Source organism: Cervus elaphus, chromosome 5 (genome assembly GCF_910594005.1).
Source record: "Cervus elaphus chromosome 5, mCerEla1.1, whole genome shotgun sequence".
NCBI classification, from domain to species: Eukaryota; Metazoa; Chordata; class Mammalia; order Artiodactyla; family Cervidae; genus Cervus; species Cervus elaphus.
In genome coordinates, this window is record NC_057819.1 from 68,818,895 (window position 1) to 68,839,747 (window position 20,853).

Below are 20,853 nucleotides of genomic sequence, written 5' to 3' on the forward strand. Positions count from 1 at the left end.
GCCTTGGGTCTGTGGCTCCAGTCAGAACCATGCCACCTGTCAGACCAGCCCGGCAGAAGCCCCAGGCTCTGTGCAGCAGAGACAAGCTGTCCCCATGTGCCCTGGATGAATCCTGTTCACAAACTGTGAACCTAAGAAAATGGCTGGTGAGGTTGTTATATAGAAGTAGAAAACCAGAATAGTCTCCATGACATGTCTTATAGGGCAGGTATTATGGCACTCTCCTACTGCTCAGAACTCTTCAGATGCTCTTCATCACCAGGATAAAGTCAATTTTCTTTAACATGGCTGAGGAAGTATTTTATGTCATCTTCCCATCTTATCTCCAACCACTGTGCCAATACACATAAACTCTACAGTGTATAGGCACAATGCTGCTGCTAAGTCACTTAAGTCATGTCTGACCCTGTGCGACCCCATTATCAGCAGCCCACCAGGCCACCCCGTCCCTGGGATTCTCCAGGCAAGAACACTGGAGTGGGTTGCCATTTCCTTTTCCAATCCATGAAAGTGAAAAGTGAAAGTGAAGTCGCTCAGTCGTGTCCAACTCTTCCCGACCCCATGGACTGTAGCCTACAAGGCTCCTCCGTCCATGGGATTTTCCAGGCAAGAGTACTGGAGTGGGTTGCCATTGCCTTCTCCGGTATAGGCACTACAGTATAAACTATAAAGATACACTATAAACTCTAATCTTACTAAAACAACCAAATGCAATCATTCTTTCACGTCTCTTTATATTTACGTATTCTGTTCCCTCTACCTGGGCTACCCTTTCCACTCCCACCCGTCCTATTTCCACGGAAAACTCATACTCACTTTAAAAAAACTTGGATCATACACTGGAGTCATGCTAAATTCCAATCTGTATCCAAGGAATGATCACATACTCCTACTGGATCCTCTACAGCATTCTGTGATCATTTATTACCTCACTGGTTGTTCTGCTAGTCATAACTAAAGAATTTTATGCTGTCAATCTTCTTATATCCAGAATTCCATAGCAATATCTGGTACACAGTAGAAACTCAACACACATCTATTAAACATGAATAGTAGTGTCTTCCTCTATATTTCTGGGATGCTAAAAGATTATATATTTCACAACATTCACATATTTTTTCACTTGGTAACTATTGTAAGAAATGTGTCTTGCCCCCAAGCAGGATGAATATCCTTGAGGAAGAGAACTAAAGTTTATGCAACAAAGCAAAAAAAGGAAAAAACTAAAGTTTCATTTCTTCCAAGCACAGCCTGTGCATAAGCTTTTGTGCCCTGATTCCCACAAGGTATAAAACCTATCCAAACAATAAAAGCCACCGAGAAGCTTTTCTCTCCACTGATATGAAAGATACAGGTGGCTGACAGAGGCAACTTCAAATCTGGAGAGACAGGCTACACAGCCAGACAAAGGAACCACACATATCTCTGGAACTTGGGTAAGAAAACACAGGGAGAATACGTGTAAACTGCAGGGCCCAATCGAAAGGAAGAGGCTCAGTGTGGAACCAGTTAAATTTTGCCACCTGGGTGTCTTCCAATTCACAAGATGATGAAGTCAGTTTGGTTTGAGAATATTATGTTTTAGATCACAATTCTTCCAGGTATCTATCTAAGCCGTGAGAAGAAATCCAGTTCCCAAAAAGTCCTTTGTTTCAGACAGTTTAATGTGTGCAAGCTCTTGCTGTGGGGTCCAGTACAAAACTTCAGTGTCTAAACAGCTAGGAAGCGCCTATGGAATGAGAAGACAATCCTTTACACAACCAACGAGTCAACTAACTGAGTTTCTCAACTTCTGATCAAAGATAACTGGCTGTCACAAAACAAAGCAAAAAAAAAAAAAAAAAGGAAAACTACTATATCACTGTACACCAGAAAAAGAAAAATACACGTACCTTCTCTTCTGAAGAAATGGTAAGTTTGTCACTTGAGATTAAGCTGCACACTTGTTCAATGCCAAGGTTGAGAAATTCTTCACTGAGCACGACATCAGCAAAATGTTGCTCTGTTGGGAGGTTACAAAGAAAATCAATTCTATTATCATAGTTTCAAACTACTTAAAAAAGAAGAGATTTTTCTTAATCTAACCTATGAATGAGAAAACCAAGTATATTTCATAAGTGAGAACTAGAAACTAGTAACAACTCAAACAAATTCAGTGGCAGCCCAGGCAGGAAGGCTGCCTGACTGTACACTCAAATGGACTACTTTTATTTTATTAGGGGGTATTTTAGAGGTAAACATCTATTCCTTATGTGTTAATAAGACTACCAGTATTAAAATTTATAAAACCTTTTGTAAAATCAGAGAAAAGACATGATGTCACACATTTGAATGTATTATGTAAAATATCAGAGGGCTTTAGAACATAACGATATAAGGAGAGGAAACTGCCTAATTTAAGAACTAAAGACTAAACTAAACAAACACATCTTAAAATCTGATCAGTCTGAATATATAACCATTATTTAAAAAAAACAGAATTGGTTTATGATATAGATAGCTCTGGGCTACCTGGTGACTCAGATGGTAAAGAGTGTGACAGCAATGCAAGGGACCCTGGTTAGATCCCTGGGTTGGGAAGATCCCCTGCAGGAGGGCATGGAAACCCACTCCACTATTCTTGCCTGGAGAATCCCATGGACAGAGGAGCCTGGCGGGCTACAGTCTACGGGGTTGAAAGAGTCAGATAAAACTGAGTGACTAACACTTTCACTTTTACTTTCATAGATAGCTCTGAATACTATGTAAGCAACTTATTTGGGGATCAAGTTATATACTATTTTATACCTTCAACTACCTTCCAGAAACCAGTGAGATTAACAATTCTTTAAAAAATTAAAACAAACAAACAAACAAATAAACAAAAACCCCAAAACAAAAAAACACCTTTCTTTGAATCCACAAATACACCATTCCTCCAAAGGGGAAGAAAGAACTATTAATACAACCAGTAACTTCAAAACTTAAAAATAAATAAATAAACAAATAATCATTCACAAAGTATCCTTTTCTCCACACCCAGTTCTCATTTTAAAGTGTGAACTCAAGTTTTGGCCACAGCAATCAGAGCAGAAAAAGAAACAAAAGGAATCCAGATAGGAAAAGAAGTAAAACTCTCACTGTTTGCAGATGACATGATCCTCTACATAGAAAACCCTAAAGACTCTACCAGAAAAATCCTAGAGCTAATCAATGAATATAGTAAACTTGCAGGATATAAAATTAACACACAGAAATCACTTGCATTCCTATACACTAACAATGAGAAAACAGAAAGAGAAATTAAGGAAACAATACCATTCACCATTGCAAGAAAAAGAATAAAAATACTTAGGAATATATCTACATAAAGAAACAAAAGTCCTATATATAGAAAACTATAAAACACTGATGAAAGAAATCAAAGAGGACACAAATAGATGGAGAAATATACCGTGTTCATGGATCAGAAGAATTAGTATTGTGAAAATGAGTATTTTCTATAGATTCAATAATCTATAGATTCAATGCAATCCGTATTCAATGCAATCAGTATTCAATGCGATCCGTATCAAGCTACCAATGGTATTTTTCACAGAACTAGAACATATAATTTCACAATTTGTATGGAAATACAAAAAACCTTGAATAGCCCAAAGCAATCTTGAGAAAGAAAAATGGAACTGGAGGAATCAATCTGCCTGACTTTAGGTTCTACTACAAAGCCACAGTCATCAAGACAGTATGGTACTGGCACAAAGACAGAAATATAGATCAATGGAACAAAATAGAAAGCCCAGAGATAAATCCACATATGTATGTACACCTTATCTTCAACAAAGGAGGCAAGAATATACAATGGAGAAAAGACACTCTCTTTAACAAGTGGTGCTGGGAAAACTGGTCAACCACTTGTAAAAGAATGAAACTAGAACACTTTCTAACACCATACACGAAAATAAACTCAAAACAGATTAAAGATCTAAATGTAAGACCAGAGATTATAAAACTCCTAGGGGAGAACATAGGCAAAACACTCTCTGACATAAATCACAGCAGGATCCTCTATGACCCACCTCCCAGAATATTGGAAATAAAAGCAAAAATAAACAAATGGGACCTAATTAAACTTAAAAGCTTTTGCACAACAAAGGAAACTATAAGCAAGGTGAAAAGACAGCCTTCAAAATGGAAGAAAATAATAGCAAACGAAGCAACAAAGAATTAATCTCACAAATATACAAGCAACTCCTGCAGCTCGATTCCAGAAAAATAAACGACCCAATCAAAAAATGGGCCAAAGAACTAAACAGACATTTCTCCAAAGAAGACATACAGATGGCTAACAAAGCCATGAAAAGATGCTCAACATCACTCATTATTAGAGAAATGCAAATCAAAACCACAATGAGGTACCATTACACGCCAGTCAGAATGGCACTACCCAAAAGTCTACAAGCAATAAATGCTGGAGGGTGAGGAGAAAAGGGAACCCTCTTACACTGTTGATGGGACTGCAAACTATAACAGTCACTATAGAGAACAGTGTGGAGAGTCCTTAAAAAACTGGAAATAGAACTGCCATATGACCCAGCAATCCCACTCCTGGGCACACACAATGAGAAAACCAGAACTGAAAGAGACACGTGTACGCCAATGTTCATCGCAGCACTGTTTATAATAGCCAGGACATGGAAGCAACCTAGATGCCCATCAGCAGACGAATGGATAAGAAAGCTGTGGTACATATACACAATGGAATATTACTCAGCCATTAAAAAGAATACATTTGAATCAGTTCTAATGAGATGGATGAAACTGGAGCCCATTATACAGAGTGAAGTAAGCCAGAAAGAAAAACACCAATACAGTATACTAACGCATATATATGGAATTTAGAAAGATGGTAACAATAACCCTATATGCAAGACAGAAAAAGAGACACAGATGTATAGAACAGACTTTTGGACTCTGTGGGAGAAGGCGAGGGGGGGATGATCTGAGAGAACAGCATTGAAACATGTATGTTATCAATTGTGAAACAGATCGCCAGTCCAGTTTTGATGCATGAGACAAGGGCTCAGGGCTGGTGCACTAGGATGACCCAGAGGGATGGGATGGGGAGGGAGGTGGGAGGGGGGTTCAGGATGAGGAACATATGTAAATCCACGGCTGATTCGTATCAATGTATGGCAAAAACCACTACAATACTGTAAAGTAATTAGCCTCCAACTAATATAAATAAATGAAAAAAATAATAATAAAAATAAATAAATAAATAAATAAAGTGTGAACTCACAAGGAAATGTGGTTTTCAAATTCCAGCTCTGCCATGTGCTAGCTTGTAAAACCCTGGGCATGTTTTGTAATTTTTCTAAGTCTTGGCTTCCTCAACCATAAAATGGGGAATATAAAAATACCTTACATAAGAAAGACTGCTGTGAGAATTAAATACCTTTATAGCTTATAAATAAGCATCTAGAAAAGAAATGACAACCCACTCCAGTATTCCTGCCTGGAAAATTCCATGGACAGAGGAGCCTGACTGGGCTATATACAGTCAAAGGGATCACAAAGAGTCAGATAACAACTGAGCATGCACACACACACATGGTAAATGGCAAATATTCAATAATTCAGATCTTACTGTATTGTGATACCTATGTTTTAAAGTAAAAATTTGCCAGGAATTGTAGGTATTTTCTAGGTCTTTACAATTAACTGTATTCTACCAGCAGTTTATTTTTAAGGTTTGTTGAAAAAAGATTCAAGTACATGTTTTAATATACCATAAAAATGAATAGTTGGCTTCCCTTGTAGAAAACACAGGGCAAACCATGTCCCCAAGACTGAAGACATCAAAAGGAGAATACAGCGAAGTGCAGCTGATTGGAGCAGAGACTCACAAGCAGAAACTGCATGGGAACTGGTGCAAGTGTAGCAAAATCTCAATGTGGAGATTTAAGCATTAAAAACTCCATGGGGACCCAGTCACAGGGGGATTCTACAATACTGGGAGATTTCCTCCAGAAGCTCAAACAGGTTTCCACAGTAAATATGAGACAAGAACCCCCTGTAGCTTCTGTAGGGAGAGGAGAAATGAAACAATTTTGAAATACCCAATGTACTCTGTTCTTAACATTACAGAATCTCAAGTCTGTGCGTCTGAAGCACAGAGAGACCCATCAATGCTAAAACATTAGAGTTTGGAACAGAGAAAGGTTTATTACAGATTCATACAGGGAGATGGGTGGCTCACACCCTAACCACAAGTTGCTGAAAGCTTTTAGCAAGTCCCTTTAAAAGCAAAAATTGAGAGACAGGTAGTTAGCTGTTGCAAACTTCTTGGTGTCAGATCCTTTGTTTTTGGGGTCAGGTCATGGTCCGGTAACAATTTTCCTGTAAATCTCTACCAAACGAATGTTATTCGTTTATTATTAACAGAATAATGTTACTCTGTCCTGACAAGAAAGGGCAAAGTCCCAAGGCACAACTTTCACCCTCCAAGGTCCCAGTCCTGGCTAAGAGGAGGCAGAGCTCAGCTACAGCTCCTCAGGGTCAGGCTCCGCACGCTGCCCACCTGTCACCCCTGATGGAGTCAGGCATCTGACCAAACTGGCCCTCAGTCGCCTCAGGCTGCCCGAGTAGGGGAGACCAGGTCTCACAGACTGTGACCCAGACATATGGACACTGCTATTAGGTCACAGACAGGTTCACTGCTGCCTCAAGGCATGGGCCTCGGCATGGAGGGCCTGAGTGAGGGCTCTGGAGCCCTGCAGGACAGAGTGTCCAGCCTGCTCCCTGGGCCCACCAACTCACCCGTTGGCCCAAGGCTGGGTAAGCTGGAGGGCCTCCAGGAGAAGCCTGAATCTGCTTCTTACCTCACTCTCCACCTGATGACCACCACACCACTGACCCTGGCTGAATCGCTCCCCTAATGGTCCCGTGGGCAGGGCCCACTGTGGTGCTGACCAATAGCTGGGCAGGACAGTTGGTTGCCTGGGGTGGGGAGCGGGCAGTGAGGCAGCACCAATCAATGGTTGAGTAAGACCTGTTGCCTAGTAACAGGATGGGGAATAATGAAGCACAGCAACGGCTGCCTGCTGAGGGGTGTGCTCATTCTGATCTGTTACATTAACAAGATCTGCCCTCAGGAGAATCTAGTTAACCAGAGCCTAACTGACTGAATTTAGAGAAACACCCAACTCCAGCCCACTCTGCCCAACCAGTTCCACCTAGGAAGGAGAAAGAAACCAGAGAAACACTTGTGAAGCTCAGTTCAGAGCCAAAAGCTCACTAACAAACCCTTCTAGTCACATATAGAAGGGTTCCTTCCCCACATCTCACTGCCAAATCTCTAAAGGCCTGCTTATAGCAGTTCACTGGGCACATCACATATGGCTATCAAGAAAAGAATTATGAGGTATTCCAAAAGATAAAAGACACAACTTGAAGAGACAGACTAAGCATTGGGACCAGATATGGCAGGGATGCTGCATTTATCAAACTGGGAACTTAAAACACAATTTAACAACTATGATCAATTCAGGGTTTCCCTGGTGGTTCAGACTGTAAAGAGTCTGCCTGCAATGCAGGAGACCTGGGTTCAATCCCTGGGTTGGGAAGATCACCTGGAGAAGGAAATGGCAACCCACTACAGTGTTCTTGACTGGACATTCCATGGACAGAGGACCCTGGCGGGCTACAGTTCATGGGGTCTCAACAGTTGGACACAACTGAGTGACTAACACTTTCACTATCGTGATAAAGATGCTCAGGGCTCTACTGGATAATGTAGACAGCATGAAAGAATAGATGTGTAATGTAAACAGAGAGACAGAAATGTCTAAGAAAAAAATCAAAAAGAAATGCTAGAAAACAAAAACACTATAAGAAAAATGAAGAATGTCCTTGATGAGCTTATTAGTAGACTAGATAGGGCTGAGAAAAGAACCTCTGCCTTTGAGAATAATGGTGGATACATGTCATTATACATTGATAAAACCCCATGGAATATACAACACAAAGAGCAAACCATAATAAATACTATGGTCTTCAGTGAATAATAATGTATCAATATTGGCTCAGAATCTATAACAAATACACCACACTAATGTAAGATGTTAAAAATAGCAGAGACTGTAAGAAGAGAGAGGACACAGGAAGAACTCTGTTCTGCCCCTCTATTTGTCTATAAACCTACAACTGCTCTAACAAATGAATTTTACTGAAAAAAGAATGCACTAATAAAGAACAAGAGAAATGAAGACTTTGTAACTGAATCTGTAATAAATCAAAAGTCAATGGAAAAAGGTAAAATTGGTATTTGAAAGACTACAACTAAAGATTAAACTTAGATACCCATTTTTAAGAGCTACCTAGTCTTTATAGCATATTACTTCACAACAGTACATCAAAACTTAGCATGAAATATTTAATAGGACTAGACATTTTAATAAACCATCATGATTAATTACAAAGATCATTTCTACACCTAAAATAAAATCCTAATTTTCGTGATCTCAAAAGAAGTTGACACAAAAAAATTATTTCAGAAGTTTTTGTACTTTCCTTATAAAGAAATAAGGAAAACCTTTTTTCAGTGGTTGGATCTGCATTTCAAAGAAGGAACATTAAAAAAAGCACAAAGAGATCCTTTGTATTTAAAGTTCCCAAATAAATTCATTTTAGCGAAAATATGGCAAATAGCATATAAACTTTAAAATGTTTGTGATAACAAATTGGAAGTTCAAAGATAAATGTAAAACAGCTACTGAATAAAAGACAAGTGAATATAAACTTCTTTACCTCCTAATCATAAAATATTTCACTTCCAAATATAGGTCTGCAGTGATTTTATACTAAGTTCCTTTTATAATTTTAAAATCTGAATCAAAGAAAGAGGTTACCTCTACATACTTTTCACATGGGAAAAAAATCCCTAGTAGTAACAAATACGTTACTTTTCCAAATCATGACTGTATGGGTTACTCTAGCCTCTGCCTCATCAATCAAAACAACAGACTTGCTAAAAAATAAATTTCGTGACTTTTTAAAAATAAATAATTATTCATTAATAAATTTTGAAGTAAGGGCATTAGTAACCTATCCAAAGTCAAGTTTGGGCTCTAAAGTCATCACGTACTCTTCATTAGTAGTACTCAAGATGGTCTGGTCATAGTGAAGAGTTCTGACAAAATGTGGTTCACTGGAGAAGGAAATGGCAGCCCAGTCTAATATTCTTACATGGAGAACCACATGGACACTATGAAAAGGCAAAAAGATATTTCACTGCAATATGAGTCCCCTCACCCCAGGTTGGAAGGTGTCCAACATGCCACTGGAGGGCAATTACTAACAGCTCAAGTAAGAATGAAGTGGCTGGGTCAAAGCAGAAACAATACTCAGTTGTGGATGTATCTGGTGGTGAAAAGTCAAGTCTGATGTCGTAAAGAACAAAACTGCATTAAGAACCTGGAATGTTAGGTCCATGAATCAAGGTAAATTGGCTGTAGTCAAGCAGGAGATGAATGAACATCAACATCATAGGAATCAGTGAACTAAGGACAGGAATGGGGAATTCTTATAATAATTCAGATGACCATTATATCTATTACTGTGGGTAAGAATTCCTTAGAAGAAATGGAGTAGCCCTCATAGTCAACAAGACTCAGAAATGCAGTACTTGGCTGCAACCTCCATTTTCAAGGTAAACCATTCAACAACACAATGCGTATTAAGTCACTTCAGTCATGTCTTTTTGACACTATAAACTATACCCTGCCAGGCTCCTCTGTCCATAGGATTCTCCAGGCAAGAATACTGGAGTGGATCTATGCCCTAACCACTGATGCCAAAGAAGCTAAAGATGACCAGTTCTATGAAGACCTACAACACCTACTAGAACACCAAAAAAGATTCATCAAAAGATTCGTACAAAAGTAGGAAGTTAAGAGATACCCAGAATAACACGCAAATTTGGCCTCGGAGTACAAAATTATGCAGGGCAAAGGCTAACAGAGTTCTGTCATGAGAACACACTGGTCATAGCAAACAACCATTTTGAACAACCAAAGAGATGACTCTACACACGGACATCACCAGATGGTCAATACTAAAATCAGACCGATCATGTTCTTTGCTGCCAAAGATGGAGAAGCTCAGCAAAAAGAGATGACTGTGGCTCAGATCTCAAGCTCCTTATTGCAAAATTCAGGCCTAAATTGAAGAAAGTAGGGAAAACTATCATGGCATTCAGGTATGAGCTAAGTCGAATCCCCTATGATTATACAGTGGAAGTGACAAATAGATTCAAGGGACTAGATCTGACAAACAAGAGTGCCTGAAGAACTATGGACAGAGGTTCGTAACACTGTAGAGGAGGTGGTAACCAAAGAAAAAGAATGCAAAAAGGCAGAGTGGGTATCTGAGGAGGCTTTACAAATAGCTGAGAAAAGAAAAGAAGTGAAAGCCAAGGGAGAAGGAGAAAGAAAAGAAGTGAAAGGCAAAGGAGAAGGGGAAAGATATACCCAACTGAATGCAGAGTTCCAGAGAATAGCAAGAAGGGATAGGAAGTGCAAATAAACAGTGCAAAAAATAGAGGAAAGCAATAGAATGGAAAGACTAGAGATCTCTTCAAGAAAACTGGAGATACCAAGGGAACGTTTCACGCAAGGATGAGCACAGTGAAGGATAGAAATGGAAAGGACATTAACAGAAGCAGAAGAGATTAAGACGAGGTGGCAAGAATACACAGATGAACTATACAAGAAATGTCTTAATGACCTGGATAACCACAATGCTGTGGTCACTCACCGAGAGCTGGACATCTTGGAATGTGAAGTCATGGGCCTCAGAAAGCTTTACTATGAACAAAGCTAGTGGAGGTGATGGAATTCTAGCTGAGCTATTAAAAATCCTAAAAGAAGATGCAGTTAAAGGGCTGTACTCAATATCCTAGCAAATTTGGAAAACTCAGCAGTGGCTATAGGACTGGAAAAGGTCAGTTTTCATTCCAATCCTAAAGAAGGGCAATGCCAAAGAATGTTCCAACTACCATACAATTGTGCTCATTTCAGATGCTAGCAAGATTATGCTCAAAATCCTTCAAGCTAGGCTTCAGCAGTACTCGAACCCAGAACTTCCAGATGTACAAGCTGGGTTTGGAAGAAACAGAGGGACGAGAGATCAAATTGACATTCATTTGATCATGGAGAAAGTAAGGGAATTCCAGAAAGACATCTACCTCTGTTTCACTGACTACACTAACCTTTGACTGTGTGGATCACAACAATCTGTGGAAAATTCTTAAAGAGATGGGAATACCAGACCACCTTACCTGTCTCCTGAGAAACCTGTATGTGAGTCAAGAAGTAACAGTTAGGACTGGACATGGAACAGTGGACTTGTTCAAAATTGGGAAAGGAGAATGACAAGGCTGTATATCATCGCCTTGCTTATTTAACTTATATGCAGAGTACATCATGAAAAGCTGTGGGTTGGATGAATCACAAACTGGAATCAAGACTGCCAGGAGAAAATATCAAAAACCTCAACATGCAGATGGTATCAATCTAATGACAAAAAGTGAAGAAGAACTAAAGAGCTTCTTGATGACAGTGAAAGAGGAGAGTGAAAAGCTAGGTTAAAACTCAACATTCAAAAAAATGAAGATCATGGCAACGGTCCCATCACTTCATGGCAAGAGAACGGAAAAAAGTGGAAGCAGTGACAGATTTTATTTTCTTGGACTCCAAAATCACTGTGAACAGTGACTACAGCCAAGAACTTAAAAGATGCTTGCCCCTTGGAAGAAAAGCTATGACAAACCTAGGGAGTATATTAAAAGGCAGAGACATTACTTTACCAACAAAGGTCTGTATAGTCAAAGCTATGGTTTTTCCAGTAGTCATGTAGATATGTGAGTTGGACCATAAAGGATGAGCACCAAAGAATTGATGCTTTTGAATTGTGGTTTTGGAGAAGATTCTTGAGAGTCCCTTGGACTGCAAGGAGATCAAACCAGTCAATCCTAAAGGATATCAACCCTGACTATTCATTGGAAGGACTGATGTTGAAGCTGAAGCTCCAATACTCTGGCCACCAGATGCAATGAGCTGACTCACTGGAAAAGACTCTGATTCTGGGAAAGGTTGAAGGCAAGAGGACAAGAGGGTGGTAGATGATGAGATGGTTAGACAGCATCATGGACATGAATTTGAGCAACTTTTGAACTGTGGTATTGGAGAAGACTCTTGAGAGTCCCTTGGACTGCAAGGAGATCCAACCAGTCCATCCTAAAGGAGATCAGTTCTGGGTGTTTATTGGAAGGACTGATGTTGACGCTGAAACTCCAATACTTTGGCCACCTGATGCGGAGAGCTGACTCATTTGAAGAGACCCTGATGCTGGGAAAGATTGAGGGCAGGAGGAAAAGGGGACGACAGAGGATGAGATGGTTAGATGGCATCACTGACACAATGGACATGGGTTTGGGTGGACTCCGGGAGTTGGTGATGGACAGGGAGGCCTGGTGTGCTGTGGTTCATGGGGTTGCAAAGAGTTGGACATGACTGAGCAACTGAACTGGACTGAACTCTATTTAACAGCATCAATCTTCAAATGTTCTGCTGTATTAATTGACAGGCAGCACGACAGAACTCTTTCTGTAATATACCACATGCACCCAGAAACACTAGAATACTGGCTTAGTCACTGAAAAGCACTCTGGGACACTTTAAATGTCTTTGATTACAAAAGTTTGTCCTGTGAAAAATATTTTTAATTTAATGTCACCTAACATGAGCATTAACTGATCTTTCCCACTAAACCTGAAGATTCCACTTACCTACCTACAGCGATTCACACAATTTGTCTGGCCTGATCATCCCACAGGCCAACAGGACTTGGGGATACCCTAGGGCCACTATCCCGGACACAATCCTCACTAAACTGTTTCCAAAACAGCTTATACTTGACATTGCTAATAATCTGCTACTTTATATATTCTGAAGCCTTGGTCTCCAGTTCCTATTGGGATTTTTTGTTGTTCCTCATTTGTGCTTTGAAGTTTCTCTCTTATTTTTTAACATTTGTTTATTTTTGGCTGAGCTGGGTCTTTGTTTCTGTGCAGGCTTTTCTTTAGTTGCAAGGAGTGGGGGCCACTCTCCAGTTGCTGTGCACAGACTTCTCATTGTCGGGCTCTAGGGTGTGTGGGCTTCAGTAGTTATGGCTCCCATGCTCCAGAGCACAGACTCAATAGCTGTGACACACAGGCTTAGATCTCCGAAGCATGTGGATCTTCCTGGACTAGGGATTGAACCTGTGTCTCCTGCACTGACAGGTGGATTCTTTATCACTGAGGTGCCAGGGAATCTCCATATTGTTTCTTATCAGCCCATGTTTGCTCTGGATGATCCTATCAACCTTAAAAGTTTAACCAATTTATTCAGTATCAAGCTAAAAACATTGAAAGCATGCATTCTTTCTGATGTGATGGTATTAATAAGGACTTTAGCTGAAAGTGAAGCTCCAATACACTGACCATCTGATGCAAAGAACCGATTCATTGGTAAAGACCCTAACGCTGGGAAAGATTGAAGGCAGGAGGAGAAGGGGACGACAGAGGACGAGATAGTTGGATGGCATCACCAACTCAAAGGACATGAGTTTGAACAAGCTTCAGGAGATGGTGAGGGACAGGGAAACCTGGTGTGCTGCAATTCATGGGGCTGCAAAGAGTTGGACACGACTGAACAACTACAAATGTACTATTGGAGTTGGTTGGGTAGTATTTGGTTGAGGATTTTTACATCTATGTTCATCAGTGATTTTGGTCTGTAATTCTCTTTTTTGTGTGTGATATCTTTGTCTGGTTTTGGTTTCAGATGCCCTCACAGGATGACTTTAGAAGTATTCCTTCCTCTGCATATTTTTGGAACAGCTTGGGAAGGACAGGTGTTAACTCTTCTCTACGTGTTTTATAGAATTCACCTATAAAGCCATATGGTCCTGGACTTTTGTTTTCTAGAAGTTTTAAAAATACTGATTGAATGTCATTACTTGTAATTGACTGTTCATATCTTCTATTTTTCCCTTGTTCAGTCTTGAGAGATTATACTTTTCTAAGAACTTCTGCATTTCTTCTAGGTTGTCCATTGTATTGTTATATAGTTCCTTAAGGTAGCCTCATAATTTTTTTTTTTTTTTTTGCATTTCTGTGGTGCTGGTTGTAACTTCTCCTTTTTCATGTCTGATTTTATTTATCTGGGTCCTTTCTCTTTTTTCTTGATGAGTCTGGCTAAAGATTTATTGATTTTGCTTGCTTTTTCAAAAAGCCAGCTTTAGTTTCATTGATCTTTTCTATTTTTTTTCTTTAGCCTCTATTTTATTTATTTCTGCTCTAATCTTTATAATTTCTTTCCTTCTACTAACTTTGGATTTTGTCTGTTTTTCTCTTTCTAGTTCCTTTAGGTATAAGATTGGGTTGCTTATTTGAAACGTTTCTTGTTTCCTGGGGTAAGCTTGTATTGCTATAAATTTTCCTTTAGAATTGCTTCTGCTGTTTCCCACAGGTCCTGGATCACTGTGTGTTCATTTTCATTTGTCTTCAGGTACTTTTTTTTAAATTTCATCTTTGATTTCTTCACTGACCCATTGATTGTTTAGCAGCTTATCATTTAAGCCTCCATATGTTTGTTATTTTTAGAGTTTTTTTTCCCTGTACTTAACTTCTAGTATCATAGTATTGAGGTCAGAAAAGATAATAAGATAAAAGATCTATACTTGGAAAACTATAAGACACAGATGAAAGAAATGAAAGGCAACACAAACAGATGAAAGATATGCCATGATCATTAATTGGAAGAATAGTGCTAAAATGACCATACTACCCAAGACAATCCACGGATTCAATGTAATCCCTATCAAAGCAAAAGGGCATTTTTCACAGAACTAGAATAAATAATTTTAAAATTTCTATAGAAACACAAAATACCCCAAAATAGCCAAAACCATCTTGAGAAAGAAGAACAGACCTGGTTTCAGACTACACTACAAAGCTGTAGTAATCAAAATGCTATGCTAATGGCATAAAAACACAAAGAGATCAATGGAACAGAAGAGAGAGCACAAAACCCCACACATTTATGGTCAATTAATCTATGACAGAGGCAGGAATGAACAATGCAGAAAAGACAGTGTCTTCAATAAGTGGTTCTGGGAAAATTGGACAGCTACATGTAAAAGAATAAAATTAGAACACTCTCTAACACCACATACAAAAATAAACTTAAAATAGATTAAAGATCTAAATGTAAGAAAAGACACTATAAAACTACTAAAAGAAAATAGGCAGATTACTCTGACATAAATGGCAGCAATATTTCTTTTTTTATCTGTCTCCTAAAGCAAAGAAAGCAAAAGCAAAAACAAAAGGGACGTAATTAAACTTAAAAGCTTCTGGACAGCAAATGAGACCATAAACAAACTAAACAACAACGTTCTGAGTAGGAAAAAACATTTGCAAACAATATGATCAATAAGGGGTTAATATCCAACACATATAAACAGTTGATACAAGTCAACATCAAAAAGACAAATCCAATTAAAAATGGGCAGAAAAACTGAACATTTTTCCAAAGAAGACATACAGATGGCCAATAAACACATGAAAAATACCCAACATTGCTAATCATCAGGAGCAAATCAAAACCACAATGAAGTATCGGCTCACACTAGTCAGAAAGACCATCATTGAAAAAGAACAGAAATAACAAATGTTGGCAAGAATGTAGAGAAAAAGGAATCCTTGCTCACTGTTTGTGGAATGTAAATTCCACAAAAAGGCAAAATTGGTGCAGCCACTGTGAAAAACAGAATGGAGGTTTTGCAGAAAATTAAAAACACAATTACCATATGGCCTACCATATGACCTAGCAATTGTGTTCCAGGGTAAATATCCAAAAAAAAACAAAAAACAAACCTCAAGAACACTCATTTGAAAAGATCCATGCACCCCAATGTTTAAGAGTGCATTATTTACAATTGCCAAGATATGGAAGTGACTTAAGTGTCCATCAACAGATGAATGGATGAAGATGTGGGGTGTGTATATATCTATATATTTGTATGTATACACACACACATATGATGGAATTTACTCAGTCACAAAAAAGAATGAAAACTTTCCATCTGCAGCAAAATGAATAGACCTGAAAGGCATTATGCTTAGTAAAGCAAGTCAGAGAAAGATAAATCCTGTACGATATCACTTATATGTGGAATCTAAAACATACAACTAGTGAATGAAACAAAAAGAAACAGGCTCACAGATTTAAAGAACAAACTAGTGGTTATCAGAGGGGAGAGAGAACAGGGAAAGGGTAGGGAGAAAAAGGTTATTATATAAAATCATTTGTGGGAAAGTTTTTGTACGTGTGTGTGAATGTGCATATGTGTGTTACTTAGTTTTATTTTATTATAGCGAAAGGATGGAGATTAACATCAGCCAAAGGAAAAAGCATACAGGGAAGAGTCCAGAAAGCTAAATTCAGAGCTTCCAGTTGTGTTTTTCATAGAATCAAGGGAGCAAGATTCTCCTGGTAATGATGTGTGAAAAAAGCATGAACTTTGCCAAACAGGAAACCCAACGAAGCCTTGGTGTCAAGAGCGTTAAATAGGGGTCCATCTTGCATGCATAGTTGCCAGCCCATCAGGGCTGATTTGACCACCTCCACTTCCAATCCTGACGAAGTCAAGCTGTAAAACTGAAAGTCCACGCCCTTCCTCATGCTGTGGGTGTGGCTCTGAGGTCCTGGGCAAATCACACAATTACTATCTGACCCACTCCAGTATTCTTGCCTGGAGAATCCCATGGACGGAGGAGCCTGGTGGGCTACAGTCCACGGGGTCGCAAAGAGTCGGACACAACTGAGAGACTTAAACACCCAAAAAAGATGTCCTTTTCATTATAGGGGACTGGAATGCAAAAGTAGGAAGTCAAGAAACACCTGGGGTAACAGGGAAATTTGGCCTTGGAGTACAGAATGAAGCAGGGCAAAGGCTAATAGAGTTTTGCCAAGAGAATGCACTGGTCATAGTAAATACCCTCCTTCCAACAACACAAGAGAAGACTCTGCACATGGACATCACCAGATGGTCGACACCGAAATCACATTGATTATATTCTTTGCAGCCAAAGATGGAGAAGCTCTATACAGTCAGCAAAAATAAGACCAGGAGCTGACTGTGGCTCAGATCATGAACTCCTTATTGCCAAATTCAGACTTAAACTGAAGAAAGTAGGGATAACCACTAGACCGTTCATGTATGACCTAAATCAAATCCCTTCTGACTATACAGTGGAAGTGAGAAATAGATTTAAGGGACTAGATCTGATAGACACAGAGCCTGATGAACAATGGATGGAGGTTCGTGACATTGTACAGGAGACAGGGATCAAGACCATCCCCATAGAAAAGAAATGCAAAAAGGCAAAATGGTTGTCTGAGGAGGCCTTACAAATAGCTGTGAAAAGAAGAGAAGCGAAAAGCAAAGGAAAAAAGGAAAGATATTCCCATTTGAATGCACAGTTCCAAAGAATAGCCAGGAGCGATAAGAAAGCCTTCCTCAGCGATCAATGCAAAGAAATAGAGGAAAACAACAGAATGGGAAAGACTAGAGATCTCTTCAAGAAAATTAGAGTTACCAAGGGAACAATTCATGCAAAAATGGGCTCAATAAAGGACAGAAATGGTATGGACCTAACAGAGTCAGAAGATATTAGGAAGAGGTGGCAAGAATACACAGAAGAACTGTACAAAAAAGATCTTCATGACCCAGATAATCACAATGGTGTGGTAACTCACCTAGAGCCAGACATTCTGAACTGTGAAGTCTGGTGGGCCTTAGAAAGCATCACTACGAACAAAGGTAGTGGAAGTGATGGCATTCCATCAGTTGAGCTATTTCAAATCCTGAAAGATGATGCTGTGAAAGTGCTACACTCAATATGCCAGCAAATTTGGAAAACTCAGCAGTGGCCACAGGACTTGGAAAAGGTCAGTTTTCATTCCAATCCCTAAGAAAGGCAATGCCAAAGAATGCTCAAACTACCGTACAATTGCACTCATCTCACATGCTAGTAAGGTAATGCTCAACATTCTCCAAGCCAGGCTTCAGCAATACGTGAACCGACAACTTCCAGATGTTCAAGCTGGTTTTAGAAAAGGCAGATGAAGCAGAGATCAAATTGCCAATATCTGCTGGATCATCGAAAAAGTAAGAGAGCTCCTGAAAACATCCAGAAATATGCTTTATTGACTACGCCAAAGCCTCTGTCTGTGTGGATCACAATAAACTGTGGAAAATTCTGAAGGAGATGGGAATACCAGACCACCTGACCTGCCTCTTGAGAAACCTGTATGCAGGTCAGGAAGCAACAGTTAGAACTGGACATGAAACAACAGACGGTTCCAAATAGGAAAAGGAGTACGTCAAGGCTGTATACTGTCACCCTGCTTACTTAACTTTATATACAGAGTACATCATGAGAAATGCTGGGCTGGAAGAAGCACAAGCTGGAATCAAGATTGCAGGGAGAAATATCAATAACCTCAGATATGCAGATGACACCACCCTTACAGCAGAAAGTGAAGAGAAACTAAAAAGTCTCTTGATGAAAGTGAAAGAGGCGACTGAAAAATTTGGCTTAAAGCTTAACATTCAGAAAACTAAGATCATGGCATCTGGTCCCATCACCTCATGGGAAATAGACGGGGAGACAGTGGAAACAGTGTCAGACTTTATTTTTTTGGGCTCCAAAATCACTGCAGATGGTGACTGCAGCCATGAAATTAAAAGACGCTTACTCCTTGGAAGGAAAGTTATAACTAACCTAGATAGCATATTAAAAAGCAGAGACATCACTTTGCCAACAAAGGTCCGTCTGGTCAAGGCTATGGTTTTTCCAGTGGTCATGTATGGATGTGAGAATTGTACTGTGAAGAAGCTGAGCACCGAAAAATTGATGGTTTTGAACTGTGGTGTTGGAGAAAACTCTCGAGAGTCCCTTGGACTGTAAGGAGATCCAACCAGTCCATCCTGAAAGAGATAAGTCCTGGCTGTTCATTGGAAGGACTGATGCTGAAGCTGAAACTCCAATACTTTGGCCACCTCATGCGAAGAGATTACTCATTGGAAAAGACCCTGATGCTGGGAGGGATTGGGTGCAGGAGGAGAAGGGGATGACAGAGGATGAGATGGGTGGATGGCATCACTGACTCAATGGGCATGAGTTTGAGTAAACTTCGGGAGTTTGTTTTGGACAGGGAGGCCTGGCGTGCTGCAACTCATGGGGTCGCAAAAAGTCGGACACGATTGAGCGACTGAACTGAACTGACTGATCTACTTACATAATTACTATCACAAGGCCTTGGGGTAAATGAAGACATTCCTATCAACATAACATTCCAAGGGTCTAGAGATTACCTCCTAGAAACTGAGTCAAAGAAGAGACATTTCTCTGCCTGAGGTTCAAATCTTACTACACAATCTGTACCTGGCCTTTACCGAAGGCTCTTTGAGAGCAAAATATATTTATGTGGGAATCTACTTTCAGTATAGCATTTATATGACACATGACAACAGTAAAAAACAAGCCCATCTTATAAAGCCATTACATACATTTTTGTATTTGTATACCAACTTCTTCTTTGATCTACCTCTATTTGTACTTTATAATAAACTTAGCTGATGGATAGCTGAATCAGTTTTCCCTCAAACTACTCATTTGCCATCTCTTTTATTTTTTGGCTGCACTGAGTGGCTTGTGAGATCTTAGTTCCCCAACAACAGACCCAGGCCCTCAGCAGTGAGAGCAGAGTCCTAACCACTGGATCACCAGGGAACTCTCTGCCATCAGTATTATATCCTGAAAAGCCTTTAACTCAATTCCCCGATATATTTGACCAGCAACAGAAATATAACCTTAGCAACAATACATTGTATTATGATACACTGTATGATACGACAGATGTAACTTACATACAACACTATATGGTCAACATAATACACTGTAGATTTAAAATTTGTAAACAGAGTAGATGTCCTGTGAAGTGTTCTTTCTGAAGTAAAATACTCAAAAGATACTGGCACATTACTAGAGTCCTACTCAGTCATCAACAATTGGTTCAGTCGATCTCCCAAAGCAAAGTCACTCGGTTTGCAGGCTTTCATCTTCTCAGGTTCCAAAAGGAGGAGCAGTCTTGGCAATATATGGCTGCATTCTTTGCAACATCTGCCAAAACTGAATTAAGATACAGTATCATCTCTTACCTTGAGCCTCTCAGGGCACCAATGGAATGACTTCTCTTGTTGTATGCCCTATTTATTCATTCTTTTACTCTCAGCTATCAGTTCAGTCCAGCACTCAGTCATATCGGACTCTTTGTGACCCCATGGACGGCAGCACACCAGGCGTCCTATCCATCACCAACTCCCTGTCCATAAGCCTCTTATCCATATCCATCAGAAGGCAGAGAGAATGAAAACTACAATCACAGAAAACGAACCAAACTGATCACAAGGACCACAGCCTGGTCTAACTCAATGAAACTATGAGCCATGCCGTGTAGGGCCACCCAAGACGGACGGGTCATGGTGGAGAGTTTTGACAAAACATGGTCCACTGGAGAAGGGAATGGCAAACTACTTCAGTATTCTAGCCTTGAGAACCCCATGAACAGTATGAAAAGGCACAAAGATAGGACACTGAAAGATGAACTCTCGGCTATATTTCTCCTTTTCTCCATTTATCACTGAATTTGACCCAAACTTTTCCACTTCTGGAAGGGACACTTTTCAAAGTGTGGCCAC

The 20,853-nt window shown here is 39.6% G+C and overlaps 1 protein-coding gene across 4 annotated transcripts in view; it reads right to left on the reverse strand.

Annotated features, from left to right (window-relative positions):
- The window catches only part of KLHL2 (kelch like family member 2), a 154,854-nt gene that overhangs the window by 27,440 nt on the left and 106,561 nt on the right, over positions 1-20,853 (reverse strand). For all 4 annotated transcript variants that reach the window (XM_043902693.1, XM_043902692.1, XM_043902695.1 and 1 more), the window contains one exon: positions 1,893-2,002. In XM_043902693.1, the coding sequence (XP_043758628.1) occupies positions 1,893-2,002 (110 nt within the window). The remainder of the gene's footprint in view (positions 1-1,892; positions 2,003-20,853) is intronic.